Consider the following 10,552-nt stretch of genomic DNA (forward strand, 5'->3'; position numbering starts at 1 on the left):
AGCACATTGACAATCCTGTTGTCTGTCATCCTGTTCAGAGCAAGTTAGGAAGAGTAGCTGCTGTGATACTCAAGTCTGCATTGGCTGCAAGCTGTGTACAGGTGTTCCACTAATGCAATAAAACAAATTGTTGTCTTTTCTCCTTTTTTTTTCTCTTCCTTAGGACCTGAGAATCTTGTCTTCACTGTTAGTTCATTTCACTGAGATGTTTATGAAAAGGTTGCAATCTTTTGCACTGACAATTGCACATTCCCCTAAAACTCATTTTTGAAAATATTGGTTTTTAAACTTCAGCAGTGCTACATCTCCAGGCTTGTCGCATAGAAAAGTGTAAACCACCCCCCAATTTTCAAACATAAGGTAGAAAGGCTCATAATTCTCAGAAATTTTAAAACTTATGCTCGAGTCATTAGGCACTATGAATTGCCATAGTCTGCCATGATGCTCCAGTTCTTGTCATTGACAGCAAAATTGTCCTCTTTTGCCTCTTCTTTCTCTTTCAGTAGAAAAAGTTTCCATTTTCCAGTCTGCTAAGTTGTTTGCACATGAGATGGGGAGGAAGGAGCCACATATGCTAGATATATTTGTTTTAATTTTCAGTTTAATCACCAGTGTTAGTGAGGGTGGAGCATAGAATAGCTGTACCCTTCTTTAATATGAGGTTAGAGGGGAGTGTAAGCCAGCGCATCACAGCACTCTCAGCATTGCAGCCTGAGTGACTGCACGTGACTTGTTAACCTTCTGAAATGCTGTTGATTTTTTTTTTTTAACTTAAGAAGAACAATCATAATTGTGAGTTGGAAGTAAAAAGACCTGCCTCATTTGACTGCTAAGTGAGTCAGCAGGAAATCCCAGCTTTCCTATGCAGGATTCTAGGACTTGACGTCCTGTCACTGAGGGCATGAAGTTTTTCAGATATTTGGATGTTTTCCACACTAGACTTCGTCCTGCCAGATATTTAGTCGAACCTGACATCCTGTCACAAAGGACATGAAGCCTTTCAGACTACTGGATATCTTCCACACCAGACTCAGCCCTGCCAGATACTTTCTTTTAAATTGAGTCCCTTGCGCACAGTCATGCAAGAGAGTTATCAGCATCCCAGTCTGGACCTTTCAGAATCAGCAAACATCCACGAATGATGGACTTGATGAAATTCCCAGGAATTTAAACTTTTGATGTATGGAAAAAAAGTTTACTTGTATATAGAAAACTACTGCTCTGTGGACAGTTCTGTGTTTTCCTCTGTGCTCTTGTCCCTGAAGTTGACCTGCTGAATGCAAAGTTCTACAGAGGGAAGAGATTTGATTGGCAATTTTTTATTTAATTACGAGATTTTAAATACTTAGCTTTAAGTTCTTATAGACTGCTGTGTGTTGTTAGACTAAGTGCTGATTTGAGTGTATTAAGTTCTACTTTTATATGTAGAACTTGTACAAATCATTAACGACACATACAAGTTTTATTGAATGTGCTGAAATTCACGTGACTCATGTTTTTCCTTCAGAAATTGAACTATTTCTTTCTTTTAGTAATTGATAACTCTGCTGGCAGGATTCCGTGTAACCACTCATTCAACTACAAACACTTGAGGTTTACACCATATTTCAAGACACTATACAGAACAAGAGTGCTTCAGTCACTGAATATGTACTACCTGCATCTGTGTTACTGTTTAGTTGCCTAAGCATACTGTCCTTTCTCTTGGCATGATCCATGCAGATTGCTTTGATTTTCTGATTTCTGGCCTCAGATTAAGATACTGAGACAGAAATTCAAGCACAGATCATGAAAAACAAAAGATGGTGTAGACCAGATAATATATTACTTTCTTATATTCTGTGGGTGCATAGAAGCTTGAGAGATCCTTCTTATATTATTATAAAAAATGAAAAGAAAAACAAAACCAAACAAACAAAACAAAAGACTCTGGAGGACCTTTACTAAAACATCTTACATACTCAGGGCCTGTACCTACTATATAGTAGTTTACTTGTGTTCTCAGACTTAAATTCCAGTTCTGGACTGTTCAGAGTAGTTGTAAAGGATATTGAGGATGTGAATAAAGGATAGATATTCATTGTTCTCCTGGACTTTTTTGCCATCACTGAACATTGTTGTCTGAAAGGTAAATACCATTGAGAAGTAATTTAAAATTGGTCTCCAGCTGCTATGTAACTATTTTAGAGTCCCACAAAGGTAAATTCTGGTCTTCTGTAGTAGTTAGGCTACATGATGGCTGGTTTGTTGATGTGGATGCCAGTGACTTTCTGGAAGAGATAAAATGTAGTTCCTTACTTGAAATGAGGCCAAGACTGAGCAGTAAATGCTAATGAAACAATGGACTATCACAGATTTTGTGACTTTATGGTCCAGAATGTTTGTTTTGATTTGTATTTGTTTTCTTTAACTTGACTTTCCACTAACAAAGCAATATACATATTAAAAAGACTTTTATAGATACAAGCCATAATAAAACCTAGAATCTTTTGCCTTCTCAAAAAAGATATTTCACAGCAAACAATTCTCTCCCTGTGGAGAAAATGAGAGAACAATATGTGACAGATTATTCATTTTCCTTGGGTACTGTGATTATAAACAGTGTACATGCTGAAGAACTTGTATTACAGTAGAATGAAAAGTAGAAGTCAAAATTGTCCAATATGTTTCTTTAGTCCCAGAATTAGAATTTCCTTTGTTTCTTTTGTACATTAAAATATGCTTTTATAACTTGAAGACAAGTCTTTAGAGGCTCCTAAATCAGTTGCAGGCTTTCTCAGAGTGAGTCCAAGTGCTGTTTGAAGAGTGCCATGGAATATGAGTGGACACATTCCTGCAAAGCCACAACTCTTCCAAACTGAAAGCAGAATATTCTGCAAACTTATTTTGGGAAAGGTGCTTGTATATTTATGATTGAAGGTTATTTTTATTTATAGTTTCAGTGTTAAAAAAGGCTGTCCATAGGGAGTTTGGATGCTATTCGAAAGCTCTGTGTCATTTTTCATTTTGTTTCTAATTTGTCCTGGATTTTGAACATAGAGTGTGTGTGTTGGGGAATGTTGCTAGTTTGGGGCCAGCGTAGTTGAAAATCGCTAACAAAGTTAAGAAACTAAACAAAAAACAAATAACAAGAAAAACAACAAACCAAACAGCAACAACAATGAGAACAACAAAACCACGAATGAACACAAATACTCAGTCGAGTACAGGCAAAGTCCTGCCTGCTCATCTTTCCCAATGCAAGGAGAGATTGCTGGGAGCTGTTGTCTGTACGCATACAGGCAGCTTTAGTTGGCCAAGTCTTGGGTGTACAGGGTGGACATTTCTGTCCTAAGAGACCTCAGCTTTAGGAAAGTAGTGCAGCTGGGACTGCCCACCTTCATGTGGGTTGGAAATGAGTATGTTTGGATCAGGTTTTGTAAAAACGATTCCATGGTTTGCATGGATTGGAAACAGAAGGAATATGGCAACTTCAGATTTTTCCTACTCCTTCTTAATGTCTTTCTTGAAACCAGTTAATTCAGTTAATTGATAGCATTTGAACATTTCTGTTTCTACTGGAGAAAAGAAATGAGAAACAAAACTCACAGAAGCCTAAGTCAGTGCTTATTACAAGCTTGTAAAAAATTTGCCTTGATTTGAAAAAATATTGCAATAACATATTTGAAAGCATTCACTCCTTCGGTCCCTATTTGTGTGAGACAGGCTTCTCTTAACATTCATTTGGAAAGACCAAGGCTAAATCATGTCAACTATCAATTCTGGCAGTCTTAGGAGTAACTTATTAACCTCAGCAGAGGTGTGTCAGTTGTTGGAGGAGAGAAAAGCGATATTTTTCAATTTCTTAAAATAGTAATTGCTTGGAAACGTGAAATTATTGAATGTGCTGAAAACACTTTGTGTTTTCACTACCCACTACCACGGCTCCCTTAAAATTTCCTGCAGTATTGGTAAATATAAAGAAGTGATTTTCACACCTGACTTTTTATCATGTTGTCCTCAAGTTCAGCATCTCAGGCAAGCCCTTTAGTCTTCCTTTTTCTTCGAAGGAAAAAATACTTTTTGGAACTAAGGGCTGAATTTGTCTTAGTAAAAATTCTATACTCAGTGCTCAAGCAACTTTACTTTTAGTTTCAAGGCCTGAATCTGCAATGTGAAGGACTGTTCTTGAGGTGTGCTGAGGAATTTAAGCTTGCACAGAGGCAGGCTGTGCTTTTAAGTACAAGTCTTCAGGCATTATGTTAAAAAGCTTAAGCTGCTAGTAGATGCTGAGACTTTTATTGAGTCAGTCTTCATTTTATTTGTATTGTATAACAGCAGCAAAATGGTTGCTCTGTACCAAGCATCTAAGGGGAGTTTAATTGCTTCAAATTATTAACAAGGCCTTTGTCTTTGATTTTCCAGGAAGGTATTTCTGTCTGTACCCCCTGCAGAGATGCAATGCAAGAAGTGTTTGGCTTCTGTTCAGCAGCTTCAAGTATACACTCTAAAGTGGAAAAAAGCATCCCTAGAAATACTGTGTAGCTGTACTGTGTAGCTGGTTGGCGTCTCTGCCTTCCAAGTTTTTTAAGGACACTGTCATGTAGGCAGCATCAAAGTGCCTTTACAACTTGAATTGCACATTATCCTCTCACAGTAATATCTTTCTCTTTTTTCATTTTCTTTCTTTTTTTTTTTTTTGAAGAAAAGGGAAGTTTGTAACAGAAAGTGGAAATATTACTGAATTAAGATCTGTTAGGTACATTTCACAGCTGTGAAGAAATTGTTATTGTTTCTGCTGTAAAGCAAGAAAGCAGTACATTTGGAATGCCTTGTACTGTTATTAGAACACATGATTTTACTTTGTTACAATAATTTTCCCTATGTACAGTGATTCCAATTGCACTTGCATAGCAATAATGCAGTGATAGATTACCCATGGTTGTAGTGACTGATGCATTGTGTAGCGGAAAGTAGTTAAGGCATTTCTTATGTCTTTTTATAAGAATTGTGAAGTCACTGTCATTTAAATAAGACAAAATCATGTTCTTACACCCTAAAGGATGCACAAGAGAGATTTTCTGTAGAAATGTGGAAGTGCTGAAAGTAGATCAGACATGCAGAAGCTACACTGTCATATTTGTAAAGGAAAAGTACTCCTTCTTAGCTTTTGCAGCTAATACGTGCCATAATGCTACAGTATTTTTTACAGTCCTTCCATTGTCCATTACTGCAAACACGTCCAGATGAATTCAGCGCTTAATGTTAAAAATCTTATAACATGCCAGTTTGATTTGTAGCCCTTCATATCATGGAATGCTAATTAAAATCATATTTTTGCATATGTCATGCCTTTCATGTACATATGCAAATAGAGTCTATTGCCTTTCAGCTATTTGTAATTAACTTTATGAAGGACAGCTGTAATACATAATTAACAAAAATGTTTGCAAGCCCTTTTCACACTGAAAGTTACAGTAGTACAATTTTTGCTTATCAAGAGGACTGTTTTAGTTTGGAGCTTCAGTCTGACATCTAAATTGTTTGAAGCAGTCAAATGACATAATTAAATTGATGTTCAGGTCTTATCAGTAGCAAAATGGTACTCTGTAGGCTTCTATCTGTTTCATTACGTATATCACTAAAATTCAGTTAAATTGTTTGCGTTCTGTTTGGTGTAAACACAGTGCCAGGTAGTGTAAATGTCGTTGATGCCTTAAACAATATCTTGCCAGATTCAAGAATACTCTTAAAATGTAATTGCAAATGTGTGCTTCACGTTTTCCCTTTTTTCACAAGGCTATAAAATAACTAAGACTATTAATTTGTTTCCGTGTATATCTCTTTAAATAATTAATACAGTGAAGTTTTACCAGACATAAGCAGCGATTAAAGCATCTGATCTTGCTGTATTCTTTTTATTACTCTCATTAAAAAAAATGGAACTCATGTGAAGAAAGGTTATAGAATGTGTCCATTAAACTTAAATAAATTCAAAGGTGTAACTGAGACCATATCTGTTCATAATATGAAACAATGCAATTTAGGCAAAGTTGACTGTTCTCACAATAGTATATAAAGTCTTCTAATTTACAATAGAAAGCAGAAGCAATTTTTCTATTCTTTGAACAGTGATGTTTGGTTGTGATTGATTATTTGTAATGAAAATACCCAAGTAACTACAATCTGATGAAAATTTGTCACTACAGAGTGGACTCCCAAGTTTAGAACATAGTCTGTCCAAGTTATTGTTTTAATTTCAACATTAGTAAAATATGCTTAAGTTCATGCTCAAAACTGAAGAAGTCTGTATTAAAAAAAAAAGAATATAAAAAAAACGAATCTTGTTTTTCTGTTTGTTCAATAGGGTAGCCTTTGTGATGAAGAAGCATTTGAATACTCATTTACTGGGCAAGCATGGAGTTGGCACACCCAAAGAAAGGTAAGTTACTTTGCATTTTTGTCTTAATTTTTCTTTGTGTAGTTTGTGTTTCTTGGAGTATTTAGCTTGCCCAAAATTATGTCAGCTGGACTTTCAGTTCAACTATTACTACATGCTTAACATGCTTAAATACACTAGTGTGGTTCTTATGACGTGTCTGTAGGATTCAATAAAAAAGTTGCCCTAGAAAGCAATTCTATGCAAAATGCATATGATAGGCAACTTTTGGAGCTGATTTTTAGTGAGTGATATTATTTCCTCAAAATTTCCATAGTAATATCCCTCTGTCCAAGTACAAAAATCAAGTATTTTTCACTTTTTATCTTCTTGGCTTTGCTGCTCATAGGTTCAGAAAAAGGCTTTCTTAGATTAGTGTTGATTACTGAGGTCAAAGCCACAAAATGTTTTCACAAAATCACAGAACTGCAGGGGCAGGAAGGGACCTCTAGAGATCTCCTAATCCAACCCCCTGCCAAAGCAGATCCCTAATTTTCTCACTGGTCTTTGGCAGAAACAGGCATCTAGTGTTTTGACTGGAAAAAAAACCAAAAACCAAAAAAGCAGTTTATTTTTTGAATTTCTATAAAGTTACTTGGATGCAACCTTTATTTTTTTGCTATGGCTTGTAAAGTAACTGTGTTTTGCAATTTTAACAACACAGTGTTTTCAAATAAGCGGAATTTCCCTCAGATTTACTGGCCACATTGTGTCATAGGTCTTGTGTTTCTCTTGAATTCCGGCAGCAGCTTGAAACTTGACACTTTTTTGGATGGCCAAAAGATTGCATACTCCCTTTCAATATGGGTAAATGAATGTATCCTACCTACACGGTTCAATAGTGGGTGCTTGATTATGCTTCAAATAGTATCATGTTGTAACTCATTCTTGTAAGCTTTTACAAAGGAAGAATATTTCCTGTTTATAATACAAAGGAAGGTGAAGTTAAATGGTAGCTATGAATTGTAGGGGATCATTGCAAAACACTTCCTGGGTCATGTTCATTTTCTTTTAAAGACCCTGGAATTGATAGTTGTTAAGAGCCTGCCTTTCCTCACAAATTCATCACTGAGTGAACAGAGTCTTACATTAACACATCGTATATGCCTTTTGCTTGACTAAGTACAAGTTTAAGCTGTTTAAGCTCTGCTTGTATTCTTCAGGAGATTGCCTCTCCAAAATGCTTAACCAGAATTTTCCTAAAACATGTTTATGTAGAGTTTTGAGATATTGTTTTTCATTTAAAATGTAGAATAATACATCAGAACAATTACAGTTTGATCAAATCAGATATTGTATTGAAGTTTATGCTGGTTATCTTTTGTTATAGCACAACAAAACGTTTTGCTGTGATGGCATATTTTAGTACTGGCAACATTCAGTATGTTCTTTTGCCAGGAAGTGCTTGCTATGTAATCATCATAAATATCACATGGAGAGCATGTCTGTTTTACCACAGTGAATATGTGCACATAAAGGATACATACAGTAGATATCCTAATATTGTATCTTAGCTTGATGCTCATATTTTTGGTGATTGTCACATTGGAATGCGTTCCTAAATGAGCAGGTTGCTACAACCTACAGTGGTGACTGCTGTCTCCTGTTTGTCTGCTTCTTCTGAAGGCTGCATGACTGTTTCCCTTTACCCTGTTTCTTCCCATATTCCTTAAAGGCTTTTTGCCTGCCCTGCCAGCGTGGCAGCAGAAGGAGGGTTCCTCCCCTGACCCATCCATGCAGTGGCAGGGTCAGAGCCCTGGCAGCCCCAGCTGCCCTGGGAGCAAAGAGCCAAGCTCCGTCCTGCAAACCTCTGTGCTCCATCTGCAGCTGTTCCCCTGGGCCAGCACGCAAAAGTGATATCTGAGTCACTTTGTACTTTCTCCATTTGAAATTTCATCATCTGTCTTTTGGTTGTTTCTTATCTGCAATACCTTTTTAACTGGCACTTATTTGATGTTGCTCTACGCTAAACTTAGGTGTGGCAGAGCTACAGCAGCAGTGTGATTTTATAGGAACGGTCCCTCTCTGGTGATTGCGGATGTATAAGCCATGTGACCTACTGCAGTAAATTCCAAACCTCCATTGCCTCCCTTTCCACCTTTCCCTTCCCATAGTGAGAGTTTGGTGCCTTTTAATGGCTTTAGAAACCAAAGAAATCCTTCTTCAGCATGTTGAAACATCAATTTGGGTATAAACATATTCTAAATTAAGTTACATAGTTTTCCTACCTATTTAAAACATTAATGCCTTGATTGTAATTTTGCAAGCTTGCTATTTTTTAATTTCTCTAGAACAATATAATCAGTTTATTCTTTATGTTTTGAATTTGATTCTGCCCTCTGATATGTTGCATATTATAGCAAATACTAATAGAAGCTAGCTAAATAGGCTGTGACAATTAAATTAATAATGCATTTTATTTGCAAGTGTTTAGTCTTTGTGGTTTGACTGATATATGCAAAGATGGTAATTTATTAAAAGTAAATTCATGTAATTGTAGTACAGAGTTTGATGAACCAAAAAAAGTTGTCAGCATGACTATCATCAAAACCTGAAAATTGAAATAAGTTCAAAAGGGTGCTTGAAAAATATATTTATACACCTTGAGAAATTGATCTCCTTTTTACAAACTTCTCAGGAAAGAATTTTGGATGACAAACTCTGACATTTGAGACAGGCAGTAAAAATTAAATCTACAATTTAGTGAAGCAGTGCTGAACTAGTGTGACTTACTCTCTAGCTTTCCATTACCGATGACTATTGTTTGTTGGTTTTTTTGTATACACAAAAGGGAGGTGTTATGGAGGCTGCGCAGTGTTTTCCTGTGCAGATATATAAAAGAAGTACAACTCATAACGAGATTGCTATATCTTTTGGTTTAAGGGTTGGGTTGTTTTTTTTTTTTTTGTTTTGTTTTAAGACAATGTGGATTTAAGGGACAAATTATAGCTTAAAAAATAGCCTTGTTGTAAAGTATCTGCACCTTGCATCGAAGAAACCTGCTGCCTAGTCCATTATAGTCATTACTATTTAATAACTAATTCAAAAGTGGGATGTTTTAACGCAAAAATTCCTCTTAGGTATTTTTTCCCGTTACTGGAACTGTGATACTGATTTACTGTCAACTTGAATGTATCTCAAAACTGGCATGTTATCTGCTAAGTCCAAGGCCAGTACATATTTGGTACTTCAGTGTCAGTAATCTTCATGGGACCCATAACTATATCTTATTGGTGGGATAAATCTTTGGCTACACCTTTATTGTGTCTTGGAGACAGTGTGGTTGAAGATGAGCTGAATGCATCCATAGCATTAATGAAGCCGAGTTCTAATTTCTGTTAGAAATTATGTTAGGTGTAAGCTGGGGCAAAGTAGGACAAACTGAGATGTTTCATTGCTGAGTTTAAAATATGCAAAAACATGAGCAGGAAAATAAAAATGAACTCACGATTCACTCATCTGTGAGACTGAATTTTACCACTGTTAAGGACAACTCTGGATTTAAGAGTACAAAAATACAGAAATTAATTTATCCTTCAAGACATCTTTTTCAATACAAAACGTGCATTTTTTCGGAAGGAACACTTAGTTAACTAAAATTTTATCTAATATCTCAGTTTAATTTATATAAATGTGTCACAGAAAGGCCTTAACTAACAGTTGTTTAATTACCTTATTTTCCCTGTGAATTTTAAACGATGATTTGCCTCTGAAATAACTGAAAATGAGTAGTCCCTTTGAGTCAAATAGGAGCATTCATATACATACATATATATATATATATATATATATAAAGTTACTTAGATAAAAAGAATTACTTGCTGAAATGGAATTTTCCAGTACATTTTCTTCAAAGACCATTAACTGTATGTTTGTTTTTATAAGGTCATTCTGGTCTATTTTCACGCACTTCAAAAATGGGATACAGTGCTAATATTTTTAATGTGGAAGAACAGCAATTAGTGATAGACAAGGGAAAATTCGACCAGGTCTTGGAGAACAAGGAGAATTTTTTTACAGAAATTGCAACACACTCTGGTTCCATACTCCTTTTGCCAAGAATTTGCCTGTGTTTTCTAAGATCCAGAGATATCATTATGGTTGACCAATACTACTATTATTATTATTATTATT

The 10,552-nt window shown here is 35.7% G+C and overlaps 1 protein-coding gene across 1 annotated transcript in view; it reads left to right on the top strand.

The window, feature by feature from the left end:
- Positions 1-10,552, top strand: part of ZNF407 (zinc finger protein 407) — a 332,009-nt gene that overhangs the window by 127,802 nt on the left and 193,655 nt on the right. Inside the window, exon 4 of the mRNA XM_065753095.1 lies at positions 6,347-6,421. Within this exon, the coding sequence (XP_065609167.1) occupies positions 6,347-6,421 (75 nt within the window). The remainder of the gene's footprint in view (positions 1-6,346; positions 6,422-10,552) is intronic.

Source organism: Cyrtonyx montezumae, unplaced genomic scaffold (genome assembly GCF_038088225.1).
Source record: "Cyrtonyx montezumae isolate F1298 unplaced genomic scaffold, pur_monq_1.0 scaffold_8, whole genome shotgun sequence".
Lineage (NCBI taxonomy): Eukaryota > Metazoa > Chordata > Aves > Galliformes > Odontophoridae > Cyrtonyx > Cyrtonyx montezumae.